The sequence below is a fragment of the Haemaphysalis longicornis genome, unplaced genomic scaffold, assembly GCF_048455015.1.
Source record: "Haemaphysalis longicornis isolate Haplotype H1 unplaced genomic scaffold, Haemaphysalis longicornis Haplotype H1 scaffold_8, whole genome shotgun sequence".
In the NCBI taxonomy this organism is placed as follows: domain Eukaryota; kingdom Metazoa; phylum Arthropoda; class Arachnida; order Ixodida; family Ixodidae; genus Haemaphysalis; species Haemaphysalis longicornis.
The window spans coordinates 191,687,837-191,713,052 of NW_027526445.1; the positions used below are offsets into that span (position 1 = coordinate 191,687,837).

Sequence of the window (25,216 nt, forward strand, 5' to 3'; positions counted from 1 at the left end):
AAAACTATCTTACCGCATTCGTTGCCGATATGTTTGAACGCCTGTAATTTTGGATCCTATATACAAGGACGCCGCTGCGGTGGTTCGATGTTAAAACTATCTTACCGCATTCGTGAGCGTCTTCTGGTTAACGGTACCCCGTTTACTCTAAAGAATTCAAAAAGCGGTTGACATGAAACAGGCCGAGAATGTGACCCAAATGTACCAAGCGATCCCAATCCGAGCCTTGCACAACGTGGAAAAAACAGTCTCCAGCGCATCCCTAACGGCAAGAAAATACTGAACTTTGTCAAGCACTTTTTCCAGCATGCTCGGTGACGGTCACAATTTTTTTTTATTTGTATGTAAAGAAAACGATTTATTCCCGCTTCTCAAATATATATGCTGTCGATCATACCCAACTGCACGATCAATGTACACCTAGCCCAGGACAGTGACATATGCCAGTGTCCTAGAAAGGCGGTCAGTACATTTCCTTAAGCGTCTCCAGAAAGATGGTCCCGACGTGGCACTTGGGTCTTCCGCATGTAGCTCGCTGCATCTGAACGGCTACCACTATTTTGGAAGACGGGCCGAGATCCATTCGACGATATCCTTACGCACCTGTGGGCCCACACCGTCCGGTTCCATGAGGAGATTGTGGTACGCCCCGTTGATGATCTGCAACAAAGACAGAGCGCGGGGATTATAAAATAGAAGATAAAATCTGATATACAACATACACGGAAGTTGTCTATGGAAAGGATGCGGGATTTTGCCGCGTACGCGCAAAAAAACAAAAAACAAAAAAAAACACGCAATGTAGGGAAGCCAGGTCACAAAGAGGAAGATCACACGGAGAAGGACCTAGCTCCTTCAGTATTTTTATGTAAGATGGCTTATTATTTAACTGCGAAAAGCATCTTCCAATCCTGCTAACTGAAACCTGAATTCCTAACTGATTGCTAATTGCTAACTGCTAACTGAATTCCTAATTGCTAACTGAATTCCTGCTAACTGAAACCGACTTTAAAAGGAGGGGGTTGTTGAACGTGTCGAAGCTACCACTGAGCTATGTGGGGCGCCGTCGTGGATGGATCCAGATCACGGTGTAAGATATACTATTAGGTAAGGATACAGCTTGTAACACAAAGCGCGGGGACGCGGGTTCTATTCCCGGCCGCGGCGGTCGCATTTATATACATATAATGGAGGCGAAAAGCAAAAACGGCCGTGTGTACGAGATTTTGGCGCACGTAAAGATTCCCAGGTGGTAAAAAATAATCCGGAGCTCTTCACTACGGAGCGCCTTATGGCCTGCGTTGCGTTGGCGTGTTAATTAAACACTACAATCAATCAGCTTGCAAAACAAACGTGTACTCGTCGTTTTAGTAAAGTCGCCATACTGACGCCGCTCAGACCGTTGAGTGCAGCGCCCTCCAGCGGCAGAGAAAAGAAGCTGCCCGAAAGCTAGCTACTCGGAGGTGTTTGGGTCTTTTCGGCTGCTTGTCAGGCATTCTCTGCAGGTTTCGTAACCGGTCGTCTGCTAGATGTCCGCTTGCCGCGGCTTGGCCCGTCCCGCCAGCCAGTGGAGCAGACGGTAATTTGACGAAAGCCGTGCGAAAGTGTCAGCGTGTTCTGGGCAGGTGTTTTGAGTCGGTAATAATCAAAAGAAGGCAAGCGGCCTCAGACCACCCCGAGAATATCGCACGAACGGGACCATAACCATAGACGAAGGCAGGCTTTGGATGAGTATTATAATAATTACAGCTAAATTAAGGGTTAACAAAGTGAAACGTAGATTTAACCGGGCTAAGTCAAGCTTTCGCTTCGCATTATGATCCACTGTTAGCTGAGCTAAGCCGCAGGAATTTTTTATAAGCGATCTGGCAGCAGCGTCCATGAGCCCCTTCGTTTTCGCTTTAAGAGTTTAGTCGTTGGATGGATGGAGCAGACAACAAAACTTGCTCCTCCAGTGTTTCTCCGAGGAAACACATCACAGGGAACACAGCCGAGTGGCGACACCATAGTGCGGCATTCTACGGCTCACCTTAATAGTTTTGTCTTCGCTTGGCGCCTTCTCGAAGAACTGCTGCGAGTCCGCAGGATCACAGAGCTTATCCTCAGAGCCGTGCTGTATCAGGAATGGCAGTCCTACTGCTTCTACGTTGGCTTTCATTTTCTACGTATGAAAGAGAAAGAAATAAAGCATACTGCTGCCCAATGGTTCATTCGTTCTCCATGGCGTCTACTGGGACGCCAGAAGCAAGAGAAATAGTCCAGTAAGCATTTAGTGTTTTCTCCAGTTCAGCACAGTAGAGGGTTGAAATGGCACCCTCGCCGTGTTTTGGTAAAGGTCTTGCCTGTTTCGGTTTTGTTAAAAATCTTGCCTGAAAAGCACGCCTGTTTTCTTTATGTTTTATTACAATAAAATGGCTACAGAGCAAGGTTGGAGCTCACGGTATCCCTTAAAATGCAGTTATGGAACCCATTTTCTTCGTGTTAGAGTTCTTCCCGGAAACATGCCGCAGGCTACCGACTTTTGGAGAAACCGGAGGCATTTCACTTGAAGGTGCTCGAAAAGCTCCTGGTAGTCGAAGTTAAAGACAGCTCCGTGGTCGTTCGTTTGAGCCGGCATATAATGATTTAATGGGGTCATCTGTACATCGGCGACAAGATTCCGTCTGTTTCACCTATTTCAGCATCATGGTTTAGTAATGATGTTGTGCGTGATGGGAAGCTTGGCTTTTTCTTCCCTCTCATTTTGTGTTCTTGCTTGGGTCCGCCAGTCTATTTCCCCGCGTAACATTAGTGTTCAGAAAGACTGCAAAAACAGCCTGAGGTTTGACGTATTTGTATGAATGAAACTGGTTGCAATTGCATACCCTTCTCGATCTGAAAGAAGAATCTTTCATATGCAGCTCGTTCCCGTTGACGTTGACCCACAGGTAAGGTGCCAGATGTACAGGTCCGCGCAGAAGTAAACGGAGCACGGGAGCGGTGGCCGAACTGCATCGCTGCGCCGCGTATGGGCGCCGACGGGAACCATGAAACGCCGATCAAAGAGTGTGTTCGCACTTGCCCCCGCCGCCCTATCTGATATGTTTAATCGCCGCTCTGCTGGCGTGTCATGCTCGGTGAGACGGTCTTCAGAAGGCAGCGCTGGGCTATACAGGGGCGCTGGTTGCACTGCCGCTCGGAAGCATCACCGGCGACTGCATCCGCTGCTCACGAGCTGGACGAAGCTGCGCGCGCCCAGAAACGTTCGTTGTTGCGCGCTCTAAAGGGCGGCATAAAATTGTAGGCCGCTTCGGTTTGGCACAGCATGTCATTGCGATGTAATTTATTGTAAGCCGGCAACAAAATTGCCCTGGACAATATAGAGAGCACATTCTCAGGCATTTTCGTTGTTCGGAAAAAAAATCTCGCCTCCGACATCATTTTTTTTTAATTTTGAGTTTGTCCCAAGTTATTGCTGCCCCTCATTCCAGGTCTGTTCTGAAGAAAGGGGAAAAAGATGTCCATGTGGTGGAAATTCTGTGATAGAGAACGCCGTAAAGGATAGGTACAATCACTGCCTGCTATTACAGCAGGCCTCATAGGGCGCATATTTTGTTCTCGCATTAATCCTTTCGTCCCGTTGAAGAGGATAGCCGTCATAAGATTTTGTACCGAAATAACCGATGACGAGTATGGTCGTCATCGGTCATAACGACTAAACTCGTCTTCGGTCATTTAGGGCCCTGACGGCGCTTTTTTGCAAGACATTGAGGTCATGCGGTGAAGCCATCTTTCAATTCAATGCGGAGTTTAATTTAAATCTGACAACACTTTCTGAACTGATATATGGTGCTCCTTAAAAATAACAACGTCGGTTTTAATGCGACGACAAAATATGAACCCTATGAGGCCCGCTGTAATAGCAGGCAGTGATTGTTTTCCCCTTTCTTGAGAACAATGTCGGAAGCGAGATTTTTTTCCGAACTAAAATGCCTGTGACTGTGCTCTCTATATTGTCCAGGGCAATTTTGTTGCCCGCTTACAATAACTTACATCGGAATGACATGCTGTGCCAAACCGCAGCGGCCTACAATGTTATGCAGCCCTTTACAGCGCGCAACAACGAACGTTTCCGGGCGCGCGCAGCTTCGTCCAGATCGTGAGCAGCGGATTCAGTCGCCGCTGATGCTTGCGAGCGACAATGCAACCAGCGCCCCTGTATAGCCCAGCGCTGCCTTTTGAAGACCGTCTCGCCGAGCATGACACGCTAGCCGCCAGCAGAGCGGCGATTAAACATATCAGATAGGGCGGCGGGGGCAGTGCGAACGCACTCTTTGACCGGCGCTCCATGGTTCCCGTCGGCGCCCATACGCGGCGCAGCGATGCAGTTCGGCCACCGCTCCCGTGCTCCGTTTACTTCTGCGCGGACCTGTACATGTTATGCGGATTGCCTCCGATATTAAGATATTAAAATTCATTAGCCAATTTTCTCTCCAAGTGTAAATGTTATCTAGGACTGATTGTAGTGGATGCGTGCCATTGTTACTTGTAATTTTTCGAAAAAGAATGGAATCACCGGCATACAAAGTGGATGTTGGATTCGACGTGGTAGGGTAAATCGTTCACATATATAAGGAATAATAATGGCCCAAGTAGCCTTGAGGAACTCCAGATGTGATAGTAATTGAAAGTGAGTCATAGTTGTTAACGGTAACAAACTGCTGTCGGTTAAGTAAGAAATGTTCGATAAATTAAATAAGATGACCATATATATTAAGACCACTCAGTTTATAGAGTAGTAATTGATGGCATACTTTGTCGAACGTCTTTGAAAAGTCTGAAAATATGCAATCTACAGTGGACTGGTTATCAAGGATGGCATATATTTTGTGTGTAAGAGAAACAAGCTGCGCTTCACAAGAATAGTGATTACGAACACCATGTTGTCCTTCACTAAAGAATATATCTTGTTTTTTATTTTTGTTCAATAATGTTGACAAGTATGAAGGTTGCCACCGGATGTAGTATTTCGAAAATGTTTTCCCTATATAAAAGTCTCTTTCAAGAATCATTTTACTTTTAGCAGTGCGGATGAATCGAGGAACTTTCAGGCAGGCGGACAGACAGGCAGACAGACAGACACGCGAAGAGACAGACCAAAATTTTCGCTTTTAAGTAGCCCAGCACAGAAACTCGTTTTTAAAAAAAACCATTGCGGAGTGTTTCCAAATCTCACTTCCCTGGCTGATCGCAGATTCCTAGTAAAGGATGAAAATGCTACGGGTATTCTTCCGAAGTTACGGAGTGTTTGGCGTGCTGAATTTGGCGTCCAATGACTCGCTGCACACTGGCGTATGTGCCAAGCTGTGGTGTGTCTCCTCGTTTTTTGACTTCTTGCGCTTTTATCCTGGGCTCGCTAATTGTTTCCATAGAAGACGCGTGTGCTGCTGCACATTTTAACAACCCGTGTGACCATTTAAAATGGTTTCGCCACGGCGAAACGAGCCAATGGTTTCGCCGTGGCGTGTGCGACGAGAAATTCCAAACGCGGCTGGGAAGGGGGAGAGAGGGCGCTTTTCAATCACGGAACACAGTGTAGATGGCGCGGCGAATGGGCGCTATTACCCTGCGCACCGGAACCTGCTCACTCCGGCGGGCGCATCGGCGGGACCATTCCATTGGCTTTGTCGTCTGCTTTAGCGACGGTTGTTTTGGGCCTGTTTTGGCGCAGCTTCGCGTCCATTGTACGCTTCCTTCGCACGGCTTGATTAACTTGTTCGACAGCACCTCCTTGGTAACCCGGACCTGACGGAATTAAGTGGTCGTACGGCAAATATACGTTAAGGATTAGTTTGCAGGGAGAGAAAGCAAAATGTAGAGACCAAATACAGACACCTGGACGCTAGAGAAACAGTATCTTTTGTGCACTGCTTGCCACGAATGGGACTCCGTTTTCTAAATTGGTGAATACCAATTCGGTTGTGTTTTAGCAAGTAGTATTAGTAGTATTACAAAATGCGAAATGCGCAACTGGCGATTATAAAAGTTCCCTCAGCTTTCTCGCAATTCTCAAACTTACGAAACTAACTAGTTTCCGTGTCTGCGCTCGTGATGCGCGGTGGTGTAGCCCCGCGCCAGCACATCGGGTTCGCTAGGTTCCGCTGTCGCACCCTTCCAAAGACGCCGTCTCTCCGTTTTTTTTTTTTCCTCCGACGCACGGCTGGGCTACAGCGGCGACGTCCGCCGCTCCAGCCCGGCCGTGGCCGTCGTTGCTGCTGCGTTCGGGACGCCGCCCCCGCGAAGCCCAGATAACGGCTGGAAGAATCTCTGGTTCCACTCTTTGTAGAGCCTCGTGCGTGAATTCAAGTGACGTCGCATGGGCAATTGTTGCGGGTGTCGTTTACAGCTTTGCTTTCCAACCACCTTCACAGCGTGGATTGGAGCCTTTTTTTTTGGTTTTGTTGACTTCCAGGTGGTCGCCGCGAGTCTCGGGCTCACGTGCGCGCGCTCGCCAATTTCTTGGCCTTTTTAACTGCGAACACGAAAAATTACGATTCGTTAAACAGCTACGCTATTAATAAAGTACAGTGGAACCCCGGTGATTAATTGATTGATTGATTGATTGCTTGATTGATTGATTGATTGATTGATTGATTGATTGATTGATTGATTGATTGATTGATTGATTGATTGATTGATTGATTGATTGATTGATTGATTGAAGCTTTATTCATTTTTAGATACGTCCCCCGGACTTACGACGACCCGGTTCTTATGACGTATTACTGCAGTCGCGGCAAACTACCCATAGAAACAATGCATTAAAAACCCCTATGATATAACGGTCGGGTGCACGCGGTCCGCTTCATACGACGGACCCTAGTGCGAATAAACCGGCGGTTTGCCGATATTTTACACCGCTTTGCCACCTCGTCCCGACCATCTCTATTCTTAACCCCCGTGTGACGCTGCTTGATGTGCAAAGGTCCGCCGGAGGTCCAGACCACTGGCTGAACAGACGCAAGCAACCAGGCGGGTACTCATGAGCGGGGGTTAACTGCGACGGCTCCACGCGGCAGCAGTACGTCAACGCCCCAACCGCAAGAAGTCGAAGTTCAGGTGACAGACGGATCGTGTTTCGAGCTCCCGTCGAGCTGCCAACGAACGCGACAACACATACGACTCAATCCCACGGCAATGACCGAACCGCCACTTTCCCCGCCTGCTCGATCCAAGTTTGTTCATTTCACAACGCCTGATACCGCTCCTCTCTGTTTATCAGTGTCTTTCAAAGCCGCGCTGTCACTCCGCTTCTTTCTTTGCTAGAGTACCTCAATTCCCGCGCGACCGCCGCAAAGGTGAAGACACGTGCAGGTCCGCGCAGAAGTAAACGGAGCGCGGGAGTGGTGGCCGAACTGCATCGCTGCGCCGCGTATGGGCGCCGACGGGAACGCCGGTCTAAGAGTGTTTTCGCACTGCCCTATCTGATTTGTTTAATCCCCGCTCTTCTGGCGTGTCATGCTGGGCGTGACGAGGGGCGCTGCTTGCATTGCGCTCGCAGGTATCAGAGCTGGACGAAGCTACGCGCGCTCGGAAACGTGCCTTGCTGCTCGCTGTAAAGGGTGCCATAAAATTGTAGGCCGCTGCGGTTTGGCATAGCATGTCTTTGCGATGTAATTGATTGTAAGCCGGAAGCAAAATTGCCCTGGGCTACATAGAAATCACATTTACAGAAATTTTCGTTGTTCGGAAGAATAATCTCGCTTCCAACATTTTTTTTTTTAATTTTGGGTTTCTCCCAAGTTATTCCTGCCACTCAGTCCAGGTCTGTCCCGAAGAAACGGAAATAAAAAATGTCTATCCTGTGGAAATTTTGTATTAGTGAACGCCGCAAAGAACAGCTACAATGGTTGTTTCCTATCACAGCGGTCCTCATAGGGCGCATATTTTGTTGTCACATTTTGTTGTCATATTTTGTTGTCGCCCTTTCGCTCCCGCTGACGTGTGTAGCCGTCATAATTAAGATGTTGTACCGAAATGACCAATGACGAGTATGGTCGTCATCGGTCATTTTGGAGCCCTCACGGCGCTTTTTTTTTTTTCAAGCATTGAGGTCATGCGGTGAAGCCACCTTTTAATTCAATGCGGGGTTTCATTTAAAGCTCCAGCATTTTCTTAACTAATAAAAGGGGCTCGTTAAAAATAACAACGTTGGCTTTAATGCGACAACAAAATGTTCCCCCTATGAGGCCCGCTCTAATAGAAGACAACGATTGTATCTATTCTTTACGGCGTTCTTCAACACATAAAATTTCCACCGCATGGGCATTTTGCATTTTCCTTTCTTCAGAGCAGACCTGAACTGAGTGGCAGCGGTAACTTGGGAGAAATTCAAAATTAAAACGGAGCAATGTTGGAAGTTATACTTTTTTTCAGAATAACAAAAATTACTGTGAATATGCTTTCCATATTATCCAAGGTAATTTTGTTGTCGGCTTACAATAAATTACACCGCAATGGCATGCTGTGGGAAACCGCAACCGCCTATTGCGGGTTTCAAGCCCCGACCTACTAAACTCATGATCGCGTGTGATCGTTCCGCGGTGTATGAACTCTGCTCAAATTGAAAGCAAACATTTCTCCGGTGCTTTCGAACATCTATTCAGTGTGTTTTACCGCTTCTTTTATTTGTACCACGAACTACTGAACTCCGTCCCCAGACCTCATGTCGGTGTCCTTTTTTTGTCTCTGTCGTGTTTCATTTTTTTAATCTTTCACCTGACGTAGCATGTTAGGCTGCCTGCTGGACAGTCATCAGCATCATTAAACTGCACTCTCTCTTTCTCTCGCAGCGGCCTACACTTTTTATGGCACCCTTTACAGCGCGCAGCAAAGCACGTTTCCGAGCGCGCGTAGCTTCGTCCAGCTCAACAGCGGCGGATTCGGTCGCCGCTGATGCCTGCGAGTGCAATGCAACCTTTTGAAGACCGTCACGCCCAGCATGACCCGCCAGAAGAGCGGCGATTAAACATATCAGATAGGGCGGCGGCGGCAGTGCGAAAACACTCTTTGACCGGTGCTCCTTGGTTCCCGTCGGCGCCCATACGCGGCGCAGTCATGCAGTTCGGTCACCACTTCCGTGCTCCGTTTACTTCTGCGCGGGCCTGTACGTACCCGTTGGCACTGCCATTTTAGGTCACTCGCTGGCCGCGGCATCTGTAGCAAGGCCGCGTTATAATTTTCGCTGCAACATGGTTTACTCACCAAGTTCGAATCACCTTATCTATTTCGCGTTGCTGGGTCTTGTGGGAAATAATAACAGCCATGTGTTCAGCACTTTGACCCAATACCAACAGCACTGGATCGTTCAAAGGTTGTCTCCACCATGAACGTCAATGCCATTATTTTACATCTCCGCCTTGTACTATCGTTCGTTTCGCTTGGCCTTGGCAGTTTCACACTCGCCTTTTCCTCTCTTAATTTGCTCGACCACGTCGGTCTTATCTCGTGCGCGCAAGGCGCGGGGCTGGCGGGCTAGCTGGACGCCATGGAGAGGAGGGGCGCACAACACAGGCGTGCCTTGTTTTTAAAACTTGGGATTTTGGCTATAGGTTCGCAAATCACGCGAGAAAGCGCTAAATATAGTAGTTAATCAGTTTTTAGCCCACCTGTCGCATTAGAACGTCTACCAGGCCGGGATTTACCAGCACCCCGGTCATACGACGCTTTCTCGGGTTCCCTTGAAAGTCGCATCATCGGGGTTCCACTGTAGTTGGATTTGCTTGCCCCCCAGTAGCCACTGCTTCTGCAGTGGAGCGAGAGAACACACTGAAAAATGCGCCACGCCCTACACGCGCATTCTTGGAGCGCGCTGCCCTGGAGCGATGACGTCACCTCAATAATCAGGTATAAGAAGCACGACTGGAGCAGGGGGAAGGGGGGTACGGACGCAGCCCGAAGGGGAGGGCGCCCCTTCCAGTACCGTTTGTGGCCTCACCTCTAGCGCCGCCAGAGCGGCAGCTAACCAGCCGGCAGTCACGCTACCGTGGTAGTACAGTGGATCTTCAGCCAAGCGCTTCACTACAGCGGGGTCTCTGGAGACCTTCTCGAGTGGCAACTTCCTCAAGGGGAGCCCCGGAATCACCCAGCGCAGAAGGCGAGCCACGGTCCGCTGGAGACAAAACGAAAGGAACCCGCCATCGTGAGAACCCATAGTCTTTCGGAAACGAGCACAAGGCGGGTGAGAAGTAAATGTTAGGGGTGAGTTGATTCTTCCAATAATCTACCGAGTCACTGAGTGGCAATGACACTTAAAGTGGACTCCTGATAAACGTAGCGTGTGCGCGCACACATGCGCAGAGGCAGAGAGAGCAAACAGAAGCAGTCAGTAGAAGAAGCAGTACCCGTCAGTCTGGAAGTTCCACTTTCGCTGCCAGTTGCGCGGTATTTTATTGCTTAATTTTTAACGTGCCAAGAAGTAAATCAGTAGTGATGTCAAACGTGCTCACTGGGTAGCTTAATATTTGTCACTATAGCCCTGAAAAGGTAAGGTCGGTCTTGAAGTTGCATAAATTGCTCGAAAGTCATAGTCACGGCCCAGCGCACGGATCAGAACGCAATGGATTAGAGGCAGCGCTACCGCACTGATGCTTCAGCGTGTCAAATAATTTGTGACGATCACAGTTCATCAAAAAACACTCCTGGCCTTCCAACTGCGATGGCATGCAATACCTTGAATGCTTTCGCACTGGGAGTGTACTGTACTGTAACATGATTTGCACCCTTCTTGTCTATGAAAAACATGCTGACACAGCTATCAAAAACAGCGTTTTACACTATGGAACCAACCTTAAACAAAGTGGCCTCCTGTTTGTCTAAGCCCAGGAGAGGCCCCAGAAGAACCATGCCTGCGAAATCCTTGGGCTTCCGCTGAATCGTCAAAACGCATATCAGGCCGCCCTGCCAAGCAAGCGCCATGCACCAGGGACAATAAGTCAACTTGCCGCCAAAAATATTGAATCAGCTCATGCTATTATGCTACACTGTAAAATGAGTTACACCCTTTTTGTCTATTACGATCACCCTTGCACTCTACCGAAATAAAAGAAAAACACCCTTTCAAGGGGTGTAATTATCGATAAAACAGGCTTTAAAATTGTATTCTTGTGTTTTTATTAGGCTTTAAGGGTGCTATCCACGACACAACACCCTAAAGGCCGTTTTCTTTTGTTTTTTATCCTAATGTGTAAGGGTGTTACTTATAAAGAGTGATAAGTAAAGGGTTTAAATTAAAGGGTTTAAATTATTTTACAGTGTAAAAGTTCATAAGAAGTACGGTATAGACAAATATTCACTTTCACTGCACGACAGGCCCAGCCTGGTGGAATTAAGGTTGCTCAGAAGGGGACACACAAAGGCTGGGCACATTCGAGGCGGTTGCATTATATTTCCTCTAGAATCACACTGAGATTTGCTCCAGGGTGCCACAAAATTTCTGGGTATGTCCAGGAATGATCTGAAGTTGAATCGATATTGCTTGGGATAAATGGCACACGGGATAAGCATACTTGCATGCTTTATAGCCCCTGAAGTGTTTTTTGTAGTAGTAGAATAGGTTTACTCGCCGGCGAGATAAAATATAGCCGGAGAAACAAAAATACTTAATGTTCAGAAATATCTCGAAGTGTTAGGCTGAATGTCAGCCTGCAGCCATAGAGGAGTACTATTTACTGTACTTTTCAGTTATTAAGGCCTCAGTGATAATGCAGGCATTATGAGTTGTATTATTGCGAGAAAAAAATCAGACGTGGGCTCTTCCTACCAATTCTATTCAACTGTGGGAACTGTTACTTCCGTAATGAAATCTTGTTTCTACTGCATCACGCTGATATTTAACAATTCACATATGACGGCTCAATTTCAGCTGCAAAAAGGTATCGACAATTATACTTGGGTTGGAAAGAAATATTTGTCTAAAATAACGAACTATTACGCGGCTAATTCTATCGCTACTTGACGTACCACTTGGCCCTGCTATCTCTCAAGGCGAAAGAGACGAGACGAGCAGTGAATTTAAAAACAGTTCATTACTCAGTGTGTTATTAACGATTGATTGATTGACTGATTGATTGGCCTGGTTAAGATGGAACACAGCTGTTTTAACTGTGCAAGTACCGTAACAATCAAGCTTACAAATGTGACATTACAGATGTCACGGCTCAAGTCGCGTGACTGAGTGACTGCGTGAACGAGTTGTGTTAAATCTATAACAAAATACATGTGCCGAACTCTGAATGTAGGAACGGTACTCTGAAGCCCACTAAATGGTTAAATACTCACAGAGAAGCACATACTACTGGGGGGGAATTGGACAACGCTCTGTAGGTATGAATGCATGCTGCTTACGCACGAACTTCCTCCATCGGCCAGCCAGAAAGTGTGGATTGCTTCTGTTCTTTTGAAAGCCGTCCACTTACCGTGGAATGACCAACGAGGTAGACAGGCTTTCCAGGGAAGGCAGTGCGGCGGACGTCAACATGCGTCAATAAGTCGTCCACGTAGGTGTCGAAAAACTTGATCGTGGCCCGGGGTCCCTCACTCCTGCCATGGCCGACTGAAAAGACGTACCCGCGAGACTTCGGCAACGTTCTACCGGAAGGCGACTTTCAAACATGTCTGGCAATCTGCTTGAGGCTAGCATACTATTTTAAAGATGTTAGTTTTTCTCGAACATATCACGCTGGTTTCGCTAACCTATATCAAGAGCATTGAATGCAGCCAACAACAGGCCGCCAGCAGGCCCATCAAGATGGCCGCCATCATCTTTCCACTGGGCTTCTCCGTAAGCAGCATTATGTCTAGATTGAACGCCATCAACCACAAAAAAAGCTGAAAGTCCATTCTTTCGCCGGCCGTAGCGGAGTATTGTAAAAATAACCCGCGTGTTTCAATGACAAATCGCAGTAAGAGCCGTGAGCCCGACTTGCCGTGGTCGTGAGCGAAGACGCAGCAGCCCAGCCTGACCAAGGCACAAGCCAAGGTGTCGTACTTGTGGCCATGGCAGTGTTCTCCGAAGCCGTGCGCCACAAACACCAGCGCCCTGCAGTACAAAGTCGAGAACGTTTCGTGTTTAGCTATATGCGCAAATTAACGCGAATGCAAAGTAATCGTAGGGGTTCGTGCATTGAGGCACGCTTTCTTGAACGAGATTTTGCCCCGTCTGCACTCGGACAATTAAGGAAACACACTGGTGTTGCTCAAGGCTGAATGTGGCTGACACGACGAATTTTTATATTCCCATGTCCAACGCTTTAGATGTTCCTAGTTCCGAGAACAGCCACCCCTTGGCGCTGAATCAAGAAGCCATAAACGGAGATGTATAGGTTTAAGGGCTCTGGGATTTCAGTCTTCGATTCCCCGCGCACTGTGCGACATGTAATCCAGTTTTAGTTTTTTGGCACGTGCTCCTACGGCGAGGATAGCCTTCGCGCTACCCGCGATCTATTTGTGGTGAATACGAGACTGATAACCTAAGAACTTCGACACTACTCCTCGACGTAGTTGGCTACACTTAAGCTACAGCAGAATGCCTGCTCCTTCGCAGTAATTCCAATCCACCCAGGTTAGCTCAGTTTCTAAAGCTGTGTTCCACTGAGAGCTCAGGCAGCCGCGGCGGTGACTGCTTTGATGGTAAAGTGAAAAATAAAAAGCCGCCTGTGCTATAGGTCGACGCATACAGATCTTCTAAAGATTTACATTAGTCCTCACACCTATAATGCTTCGGGCCTTTAATCCCAGGAATAGCGTTCGCACGCAAACACACTTTGCAACTTCTACAAAGTTCCGAAAAAAAAGATAAAAAATGTTGAACTCCCACCGCCAGAGATTTAAATAAATTTCAGCAGGGTAATAAAAATATATCAGGTAGATTTTGTGCCAATTCAAGCACAGATAGAATTGTTCAGAAATATTACGGAGGAACTGTCTATTGTTCCGCAAGGCAGCCGGAAAAGTAGGCTGCATGAAATGTTGCGGGCACTGCGCTCCCATTGCTGGTCTCGACCATGTTACCATTCTTCCGGCATTTTTTTGCTGGCAGTTGGTATTTTACTATGTCCCGCGAGGCTGCATTTTTTGCGTGCACCCTTCATTCGTATGTGTTTTAAGCCAGCGTCTTGCCTAACTTAACCCAACAAAGCCCATAAGGGTCAGTCTCGAGTAAACAAAAAAAGACGTAATGCCGAAAGACAACCGGGCGAATCTGTATTTCGTCATACCAAGTTTCTGAATAAATATCCACCTGAATAATGCGACAAAAATCAGAAACAACAAACTTAAAAAAAAATAAAATGAAACAAAGTTTGGGGCGGGACGGCTCGAACCAGTGACTTCACGAACCAGAAACAGCGCAACCTGCAGAGGCTAGCATACCTTCACAATGAAGTAAAGCTGAACAACCAATCAGAAGACAGCGCCGGAAAATATCCCAATAGTGTCGACTGCCAGAAATATATCCACTTGCTATCACGAAGCAATTCCCGCGTAACCGAGCGGTAAATGCGGAAGGAATTTTGCTCTTTTATGCTGCATCTTTTGGTCGCACATTGCAATTGTGATTTCAAATTGAACGAATACATCAACAGGCCGCCGTAGGGTGACTCAGCAAAATGGGCAACGCGTTTTGGGGCGATGTGGTAAACGGAAAGGCTCGCGTGTCATCACTGACCGACCTTGGGTCCGTGTGGCCCTTCCACGATTTGCAGACGATCTCGTAGCCATCCGCATTGATGAACGACAGCCTGCCGTCAAGGTAAACGCGAGTTGAGGAGCCAGAGGCTGTAAGAGGAGCTTCCATGCTTGGGAGGTTGTCGTGGCGCCAGATGAATGACTCATACTCACTCAGGAGATTAGCCAGAAAAGGGGTGCTGGTGCGGGGAAGCTGTGCATAGGATTTTAAGAAACATATATGGAATGCACTTAAAGTAGCCGTTCAGGATTAAAAAAATAGCAGTGGATTAGCTCGGCTGTTGCAGGATATACGAAGGGTGAGCTAAGGATCAGCTAGTTATTCTTAGGTTTCTTGGTTGTCTAGGGTTAGCTAGTTATCGTGCTTACTGCTTCTATAACTATTTCCAATCCAACCAAATCCAATCCAACCAAATCCTATCCAATTTAATCCAATCCAATCCAGTCGCGGCGGCAGCGGCTCCAGCGGGCCAGCTGTGCGCCGTTAGACGTCACTGCTCCTCGCGCATACGCAGCAGGGCTCTCCAGGAGCCACGCTAAACTACTCAACCTCGGCCAGTGTAGCTCACGCTACAAAATTACAAAATAAACAGAAAATAAATAAACGGCCGAAGGTGAAATATGGCACGAGAAAGTCATAAAACAACGATAAAATCAACACTAATGAAAAGGGGAAGGCAAGAGAACCGTGATAACTACACTATGAAATGACTTCCACCCTTAAAGGTGTATATCACTGTTTATATCTATCACCCTTACACTGTAGCAAAAAAAACACAGAAAAATGAAAACACCGTTTGAAGCTGTTGGGTCGTTCATGACACCCTTACACCGTAGGAAAAAACACAAGAATGCACTCTCCTGAAGGGTGTTTAGTTGTTTATTCCCCGCTTTCAAAAGGCGTTCTTCCTTGAATTCGATAGCGTATAAGGGTTTTAGTTACAGACAAAAGGAGGTGTCAAACATTTTACATTGTGCGGCAGGGCAACGTCGCAACAGTGGTGACTGAGCTGGGATGACCCAGTCCCAACTGTGTGTGTGTGTGTGTGTGTGTTTGGGTAGGGGGGAGGGGGCGTGGAGCGGGTACCGCTCGCAGTCGAGGGCCGCAGAGCACCCAGTTGCTGCCTGTGCTTGGTAGCCGTTACAGCACTGTCCAACTGCTCTCCCGTGCTTTGTGAACTCGAAAACAAAGTTTGCAGACGCGTTTTCCGGAGGCGTGATAGCTTGCACTGACGTCGCTTTATTGCCGTGTTGGTACCTTGGTTGCACAGTGGAAATCTGCCGCTATTGTATTGTGTCGACCAGCGTTGACGAAGCTGACAGGTATCGATCAAAAAGTGCAGTGGCGTCGTTATGGGAAAGCAACATGTTTTATGAGACGTTCCAAGACGCGAGCGTAAAGGGGCCCTGAAAGGCGTTTTGAGCACACTAAATTGACTAGCGCAATCGTTAGATTCGGTCGTCAACGTCATCTGTGCCAAGTGTTACTCTTTTACGCGCAGCGGAAAGCTCACAATTTTGTTGCACAGTTTGTCACTTTTTTCTCACCCTTCCCTTCGTATTTTTGGACGCCGCCATCTTCACATGTCTACGTCATCGATTCCCAGATGTTCGTCATGAGCTAGACATCCTGCTATTGGGCGGCTTTTTCACGCACTTCCGGCAAAGAGATGAGTCGTCTGCTCAGCGTTGGCTCGCCGGCTGATCTGCCAGCTTGGACATTTTACGACAAATGAAACAATTGTAAACAAACGCTTAACCGTTCGTATTGAATGCAACACGGCCATAACACGACATGGATATTCTCTTACCTGAGTACGTTCCATTAAGAAAGCATTGAAGCCCCGTGGCACTTCTTTCGTGCAATCGCAGAGAACGCCCTGAGCCGAATGCCCGGGTTTGACGCATACATTTTATTCAACTTCAAACAATCCAGAGATGCGTTTCGAACGAACACAACGTCTCAACATGCGTTGCAAGTCTGAACCGCGATTGACAGACGATGGGTTGCCTCCTGCCCGTCGTAAATTCGGCACTCGCCTCGCGCGCGGTTTGCGGGGACGAACAGCAAGTCACTTAACTCTGGCGCACAAGCCGAGATGGGTTTTAGCCACGCACACTGCACATACCCCATGCGAGGTTGAGTCGTACGTCGCTCGAGAAAGATAATCCAGACCATGGGAAGCACTATCTACCCGCAGAAGCACAACGTCGCATTTCATCGCGAAACAAAGGCGTCCACAACACACACACCACCGCCTCCTGTAATGTCAAACGCATCTCGCACTTCCCAATGGGAGTGAGTGGTACGCCTGCAGTGCCCGCATGTCACGAGGTTGGGCCCCGAGCTGAACCGGGATCACGCAACCGTAACTGACTTCTAGAGCGGTTTGTGCCTTGTTGCCAAGGCAACCAATGTTTGAGATTGTCAAAGAAATGGCGCTCGCTCCAGCGCTAGAAAGCTCGAGCAGAGCCGCGGCGGAGCATGTTTTGCCAACGTTGCCGCTCTCCACCACGCGTCGCCCCAAGCTGAACTGGTGAAATGATTGAAGCGTTTTGTGCACGGGTTCTGTATCGGTTTAAAATGTCTTTTTCACATGCCGCCGGCACGAATTACCACCGCCGCAAAATAAGACCCGGCACCAGTGGGGCCACATCTGATAAGGCGCTTTTTGGATAAACAGTGTCGGTGCATCAAAGGGAACGATCGCACGATCCTCCCCGTGCGGCTGCGAGTTCGCCGCCGATAAAAAGTCACATGCCGCCGATAGCAACTTCAGCAACGTACACCGCGAAAGGGCAAGGCCAGGCCGCCGCACACATGCGGCCAGATTTTTCGTTCGCTTTTCCAGCCTTGAGCGGAGTGCGGGATTCATGGTGTCAACAAAGCTTGCCCGTAGCAGACGGCAGTAGGAGGAGCGTAATAGCGGAAGTACGTCACCGCTGAGGAGCGCAGCATCATGGGAGGGAGTGCTCGCGCACCGTCAACAGCAAAGAATATGTTGAAAGGAGGAGGAAATTCGGCGCGACGATAATGCGCGATTTTTGATTTACGATTTCTCAGCTAATACTCATCGTTTAACAAAATTCTTGCGGGAGGCCTGATTGCTAATACATTGGTTTATTTGGTTACATGTACATCCATGCATCGGCGGAAGGTATTTCAGGACCCCTTTAAGCGAAAACCCCAACGTCTGGCGTTGCCGTTCATCATATAAAAACGGCCCCTTCACGAGGCCTTCCACAGTGCTATCTTAAACTTGGCAGTAGTTGCTAGCAACGGGTGGTCGCCCCGCCATCAAATAGCAGATGGAGGTAGAGGAAGAACAACCACCGAAATTCACCATAGTCGTCAGCTTCCTCATTACACGGTGGCATAAACGAGAAGCGGCGCATCGGGTTGCCATTCGAAAGCAAAGCCATTCGAAAGCAAAACGCTCCTTCAGCGGTAAGATGCCAGAGCTCTTTGACAAAATATGCGAGGCGAAACGAGGCGTCGCAAGCGTTTAACTGGGCATTATGATGTCTGATTAACAACCCACAAGCGTGCCTCGGTGTACTCAGATATTTTATTTCCAATGCAGGGGAAATTACACCACCGCGTCTGCACGGTGCGGCTATATGCTCATTTGTAAATGGACTGCACGAGACCATAGTCCTACCGAACCTGAGCAAAAAGTTTCAATACGGGAGCCTAATAAAACCACATGGGCGCACGTACATCAGGCAAATTATCGCACAGCGGCATGTTGCAGACAATTTCGGTGACACAAACCATGCAGTCGATTTGACGCGAATCAAGTAAATTAACTGCGACTGTTGCAACGAGCGGTTCGGATCACGAAGCGACTACACAGAGTGACATGCGTCTACGGAAACTGCTGAAGACTGGAAAAGAGCGACTTCGGTGCGCGTAGTGCCTGCATTGTTAGCAGCCCCCACCACCTCCCCAAAGCAACTTGAACGGAGCAAGCGGAACGAAGCAGCTACGTGTTCCCAGGCCGCGTATTTGTAAACAAAAACACTGCGCCAATCAACACGTGCCGTAGAAACAGTCACTGCGGCTGCACTTCCCGCCGGGACCTCACCCCCTGGTTTTTCCCCTTTCACCGCGACCCCTCAGAGAGCGAGCGCCGAAAAACGCTAACAGCGCCAAAAAGAAACAGGGTATAGTGCCTAGAATATTCTTGGCACTATAAACAGGGAAAGGAGGGAGGCGCAGTTTTCGTAGTCCGATTTTACCAACCTTGAGAGTTAAGCTGCACAGCGGCACCGCTAAATGTTTGCGACTCGTAGACGCGCGTCCAGACTCGACTTATGATAGAACTTGTTTGCACTACTGTACTCACGAGTGGAAGGTTTCGAAAATATAGTATTCATGAGTGTTGTACTCATGAGTATTGTATACTCACGAGTAGTACTCATGAGTACTGGGTACCCAGGTGCTCATGAGTACTGTGTACTCATGCTCTTGAGTACTCCTACTCATGAATACTGTACTCATGAGTACTCATACTCATGAGTACTCATACTCATGAGTAGAGTACTCATGTGTACTGTACTCACGAGTAGTGGACTTATCCCTGTACTCACTCGTCATCGTACTCACTTTTTTAATCTGGGTGTGGACTCACTCATCATCATACTCATTCGTGAGTCTGAATACGAATGAGCACAAATGAGTGTACTCACGAGTGAGTACGCCGACCTATGTTCGCCATGCCCGCGCATTCTCTTCACTGAGGGGCAACCTCCTCGCCCCCGCGCGCGCATGCGCTGTCGGGTCCCGGTAACCCGCTACCGTAGCGCGAGCCTCCGCTAGCCGTTATGCTAAAACTCTCTATTAAGTCCCCGCCTGTACAACGTACGCATGCCCACGTGCTTTGCGGTGAAGATCCAAGAGTAGTGGAGGGCGCAGCAGGATGGCCGTCTGCCCAAAATTTTGTAGCGCAAGCTACACTACCCTACCTCGGGCAGTCTTCGCGGGGTGACCAGTTTTGCCCTTGAGCGCTAGAGGCCAAACCACGCCCCCTTCCGCAAGCGCCCGGCACGGAGCAGCAGTCCGATAACGGGGAGAGATAGGGAAGGAGGAAGGCGATAAGCACGCGCCACGAAGGAAGGCCGTGTGCGGTGAAGAATACCAACATCCAGCTGTGGTCGCTTCTACAGCGGCGACGCTTCAACAACGGCGCGAGGCGAAAAAGGGGGAGAAGGCTGCTCTTGCGTACACCTTCGCTATATTCGAGTCCTACGCCTTAGTGTGAGCTTCCTTCATTTTTTTGCACTTGTTACGTGGCCACCGTACCGGCTGTGTAGTCTGGCGTGTGGGAAGTTTATTAACCTTATCGCTTCCGGCTTCTTTCATTTTGGCATTAATCCTCCTCTCGGCACCGTCAGAACTGCACCACCCGTCGCAACAAGCGCGCACCGAGACACCACGCGACGCGTTTCCAAAGCCGTGCTTGTACCTGTTGTATCGTGCCTCCGACAGGTGGCGGCACGAATCTCGCTCGAGCGCGGCGAGGCAAAGGGGCCGGCGTACGCAGTGACGTCATCGATCGGCGAGGTTTTTCTGCGCACGTTCACTGGCCCCAGTGGCGTAACTAGACAGGATGCCGCCCATGGCAAATATATTTTCGCGCCCCTCATGATAATAATGATAGTGATTATTATTACTATTATTATTATTATTATTATCGTCGTCATCTATGTTGAAAAAAGCCCACCTGGCTGTTTTGGCAAAGCGAATGAGTGATTTTTTGATTGACTGTTCGCTACAGTGCACTATAGCCGTCTCATCATATGTACTCATCGTACCATACGCCAGAAGTCCACAAGGTTCGAAAGAAAAGTGAAAGAAGAAATGGACCTTGTCGGTCACCGGTTCTCGTCTCGCTTTACATAAAATCGGATGATGAAATGTATTGCTCAAATGATTTATTGCAAACTTCGTATCTGCCTACTATGCCCGCATTTTTTTATTAATGCTAGTGATGCGTTAAAATACTCATCCCGGGAATCCCTGTTGTCCCCTCGTCGCATATACTGCCGTTTGTGACGGCAATGTTGATGCCTATCGTCAGCAAGTAGCCAAGAAAAAAAATTGGCTCCAATCGAAGCTGTGAATGTCGTTAGAAAGCAGATATTTAATCTACACCCAGAACAATTGCCCATGCGTTGTCACTTGGATTCACGCACGTGGCTCTACAAAGAGTGAAACAAGAGATTCTGCCAGCCGTTACCCGAAATTCGCGGGGCGGCGTCACGAACGCAGCAGCGTCGGCCACGGCAGGGCTACAGAGCGGCGGATGCCACCGCTGTAGCCCGGCCGTGAGTCGGCGGGAAGAATGTTTCACGGTTTACCGATAAGCATTGGAGCTTCGCCCCTATCATCATCATTCACTTCGTGGAGATGGCGGGATTTTTTTTCCAGTTTTGAGTTATTTCCCTTGCTATATGCTGTTTTTATGTGCCTTATATTCATGTAACCAGACCATCACCCGAGAAGGCCCAGCGCTGTCGGCGAGCACTTCAAATAAATAAATTGTAAGGGAGATAGTCGAGGCGCAGGTAGGTGGTCTAGGGTATTTATTTACGGTCGAGAGGTGAAGCGAGCGTAGATTTGAGCGTTCAGACGATGGCCGATATCACGCGCAAAAAAAGCGTCTCTTGCGGTGCTGCTTCTTCCGCTGATACCGGCGTGAACGCGTACCCTCACGGGTAGATTGGACAACTTTTCCATATGGCTGATGACTGCGCACGGCACATACCCTGATGGTCTCATGTGTCCATTAGTCTCACTTCATTCGTCCCCCGTCGAAAAGGAGCCATCCTGGCGACTCGGCTAAGGTGACGACAACACTAAATGGTCGTAAAAAGGCTTCAACCGTTGCACATTGACGATCACGACATTTGCGCGGCATCAGGACCGGCTTTGTGTGGTAAAACGGCATCAAAGGCTGGATCGTAGACGTAAGTCTGACCATCCACTGAAAGCTTGTCGTAATTGAGACGAAAGTTTTTTAGATGCGAAGCATCTCATGCTCGGGGCTGTGTCCCTCCCTCCCTCGTTGTCGTTGTCCACCGTCCGCACTCTACTGCGCAGGGCGTCTCTTCAGCCCCGTCAGCGTTTGGGCTGACGTCAGCGTAGTCCACTAAAAAAGAAATAGGCGGCGCCCGGTTTCGATCTCACAACTCTCTGGCCGCAACAAGAGGTACGTGGCGCTCTTCCCACTGCGCTACAAACCGAGACAGGAGCATGTGCTACGAACGCGCCTAATGTCCTTCACTCATTCAAACTACGTCAAAAAGCTACTGATACAACGAAGGCACGCGAAGCTGAACGTCAACGGAAACGACGAACTGAAAACTAATGGGAACTTCAGTCGACCCCATGGCTGTTTCGAATACTACTCAGGGTTCTTCTACGGGAAGATGGTGTAATTTTTTCCCTCCTGGCGGTGTACCTTGTCGAAATCCCACAACCGCTTTCTGATACCACGCATGTTCGCAGAGTAGCCATCTTCTAACCATACTTTTTTTTTCGTTACTTCGCTCCTTCAACTTTGACGCGTTTGAAAAGACTTCCTGCTTACTTTTGAAGTTCAAGAAGCGAACAATGCATGGACCTTTGAAAACCTTCCCTTTGGCGCCCCAGACGATCTGTTCTTTCAATATCGCCGGCACTTAGAGTTCACTTTGAAAAAAAATTACGAAGAGTTTTTTTTTGGTTCCGTTCCAGGTCTTCTCATTTTTCTCTGGAATACCTTTGATGATTAAATTATTTCTTCTTGACCTGTTCTCGAGCTTATCTAGGGAGCCAGAAAGGAATAGGCACAGTTGCTTGCAGGTTATTCACTTGGAAAGAGAATTCTTGGACGCTAGTTTTAATTTTGTCGTATCCTGTGGCAGCTACCTCTAAGACAGACACACGTTGCGCAATACTATCTATTTTGCTCGCGATGACGCTCAGCTTTTCTCTGGTTTCGTTCTGAAACTCCGTGTTTTGAGAATCGAAGGCATCTAGCTTAGCGAGAATGGCATCTAGTTTGCCAGGGCCAGGGTTCAATTCGACATCGCCCGAACATATCAGTAGGCTTGTTGCAATGTAAATGGCAAGAACTGGAGATGCGCGAGGATAGCAAAACAGTGTGAGCACATAGCTACAACACGACAGCGGCTTTGATTTCAACCTGTTGCGAGGAGAGAAGGTACTGATTCGGACCCGGTACGACGACAAATCATTTCCCATGTGCGCTCACAAAAGAGTGGATCCGCGGCCAATCAAGATTACTGTCCCGAGGCAAAGCTATTTACGACGGTTTCAAAACACTCACCAAGAAGTGAAAATGAGCAGCATGTAGACCGGCATGTTGGTATGGTGGCAAATCCAGATGAATGCAGCGATGAAGGGCTTTTTACGCCAAACAGCCAGAGGGAGCAGCCGGAGTGAGCAAAGCTCCACCCCGCAGTGTCCCACGCGCAGACCAAGTGCGGATGCACCCAGCGAATAAAGGGACACACGTGCTTTCTCGCTAACTACACCGAAGCGCAGAGGCAAGACGCAGCGCACGCCACGCTGATTGTCGAAAAAGGGGCCCGAGACGTTTCCACAGGCGACGACTGCTTTCCGTTGGGTAGTGACTAGCGCGGCCCGGGCAGGCGCAGCATCGATGAAACCACTTTGTGGAACTTAGAAGTGAGAACGAACAGCAAGTAGACAGCAGTTTGTTTGGTCGCAAATAATGTGGCAAGGGCTATGTGACTATTTGAGGGAGCAACCAAATATTAGCAGTCAGCACAGTGACCTCGCACCTCGCAGAGAAAACTGGAAGATTGGAACCACTGATCAGGCCTAAAGAAATTCTGCAGGGCCTTTCATGCGTAGCTGCGCAATGGTGCAGTGATGAGCTTTGTTGCATGGATGACGAAGTTGGATTATTGGAGCTTGTCTGAAAATCAGTGCCCGGTTATTTATTTATTTATTTTTTTCAGGTACTGTTAGCCCTTACGCGTGCTGTTACAGGAGTGGGCAAGTGCATCATAAACGACACTCACACGCACAGAAATTGCTCGAGTCGCAATGCAACGAAAGACAAGAAAAGAACTTGAAATATTTCCAAGTGCTTCACAAAGCTATTCGTGGTATTCGGTTCCACAAGCACTCGCGGGTCAAGGTTATGCCAGTCTACAATAGTTCTGACAAAAAAGGAATGCTTAAAAATACCAAACCTTGGAGAATAAGGCAATTCAGCATACGAATGATTGATGCGAGGAGAGACTCGTTTGGGAATTTGCAGATATACCTCAGGAGGTAAGTTCAGTTTGCCGTTGTATAGTTCGTGAAAGGATTTAAGCCTTGCCATTTTTCTACGCGAGATTAGTAACGGAAGTTCCGCTTTGGCAAGTAAGGAAGTTACTGACTGATTCCTGCGATATGCTGCATAAATATCGAGAGTGTAAATTTGGGCTTGTTGGTGGTGCATTCTTGGAGGCTAAGCGCGAGGCAGACACAGGACGAGACAAGACATGAGACGAGGACGTAGCGCTCGTCCTCGCCTCATCTCTTGTCCAAATGCATAAATAAACCTTGCAGCTATTCGTTGCACTCGCTCAAGCTTATTTATTTGATACTTCTGATACGGGTCACAAATTATACTTCCATATTCGAGAGTTGGCCGCACAAACGTTTTGTATGCCATCAGCGTAACTTCCGCAGTTGTATCTCTGAGCTTTCGTCTCAGAAAACCTAGCTTTTGGGGGGCAGTACCACATATATTATCAATGTGTTCATTTCAAATCAAATTTGTGGCAGTTGTGAGACCGAGGCATTTTAGCTCATTCGATCGCCTAATTCCTGTGTCATTCATGGTGTAGTCAAAATTCAAAGAGGTCTTCTTCTGTGTAACTGTTATACATGCACTTTTTCCATAATTTATCTGAATATTCTACTGGACACACCAATCATGCACAACTTTCAAAGAATCATTCAGCAGTTCCTTATCCCGAACGCTCCTGACACGGCAAAACAACAAACAGTCGTCAGCGAATAGTCTCACTTCAAAAGCTGGATGCACAGAGTCTGAAATGTCATTGACATATAAAAGAAATAAAATAGGCCCCAAAACAGACCCTTGAGGTACTCCGGTTGTTACGGGTAAACTGCATGAGTGTTCGCCGGCAATTTCAACAAACTGCAGCCTGTTTTGTAAATAGGCCTGAATACAGCAAATATTTCCCGGATTAATACCGAAATCACACAACTTAGTAATAAGTTTTACATGGCGAATTCGGTCAAAGGCTTTTGAAAGATCAATCGAAACTGCGTCTATCTGCTCTTTCGAGTTGATGGCTTCGGTGAAGCAATGCGAAATTTCAAATAACTGTGTTACAGTTGAGAGCCGCCTCCGAAACCCATGCTCTTTCGCATAAAAAGGGTTGTTGGTTTCAATGCATTCGACCGAATATTTACTGATTATGTGCTCTAACATTC

The 25,216-nt window shown here is 48.1% G+C and overlaps 1 protein-coding gene across 4 annotated transcripts; it reads right to left on the minus strand.

The window, feature by feature from the left end:
* Nucleotides 1-323: 323 nt before the first annotated feature.
* LOC144149824 (monoglyceride lipase-like) lies at nucleotides 324-24,948 on the minus strand. Of its 4 annotated transcripts, XM_077681483.1 has the most exons (8): nucleotides 23,061-24,940; nucleotides 14,709-14,917; nucleotides 12,966-13,078; nucleotides 12,456-12,592; nucleotides 10,828-10,938; nucleotides 9,977-10,150; nucleotides 2,030-2,161; nucleotides 324-660 (listed from the first exon to the last, which is right to left on the minus strand). In XM_077681483.1, exons 2-8 carry the CDS (start codon nucleotides 14,831-14,833, stop codon nucleotides 556-558), a joined length of 897 nt encoding a protein of 298 aa, XP_077537609.1. In that variant the 5' UTR covers nucleotides 14,834-14,917; nucleotides 23,061-24,940; the 3' UTR covers nucleotides 324-555. The 4 variants fall into 4 exon arrangements, with proteins under 4 accessions (XP_077537609.1, XP_077537612.1, XP_077537611.1 ...); XM_077681486.1 differs by lacking the exon at nucleotides 9,977-10,150 and having other exon boundaries at nucleotides 23,061-24,948; XM_077681485.1 differs by lacking the exon at nucleotides 10,828-10,938 and having other exon boundaries at nucleotides 23,061-24,944.
* Between the last annotated feature and the right edge of the window lie 268 nt (nucleotides 24,949-25,216).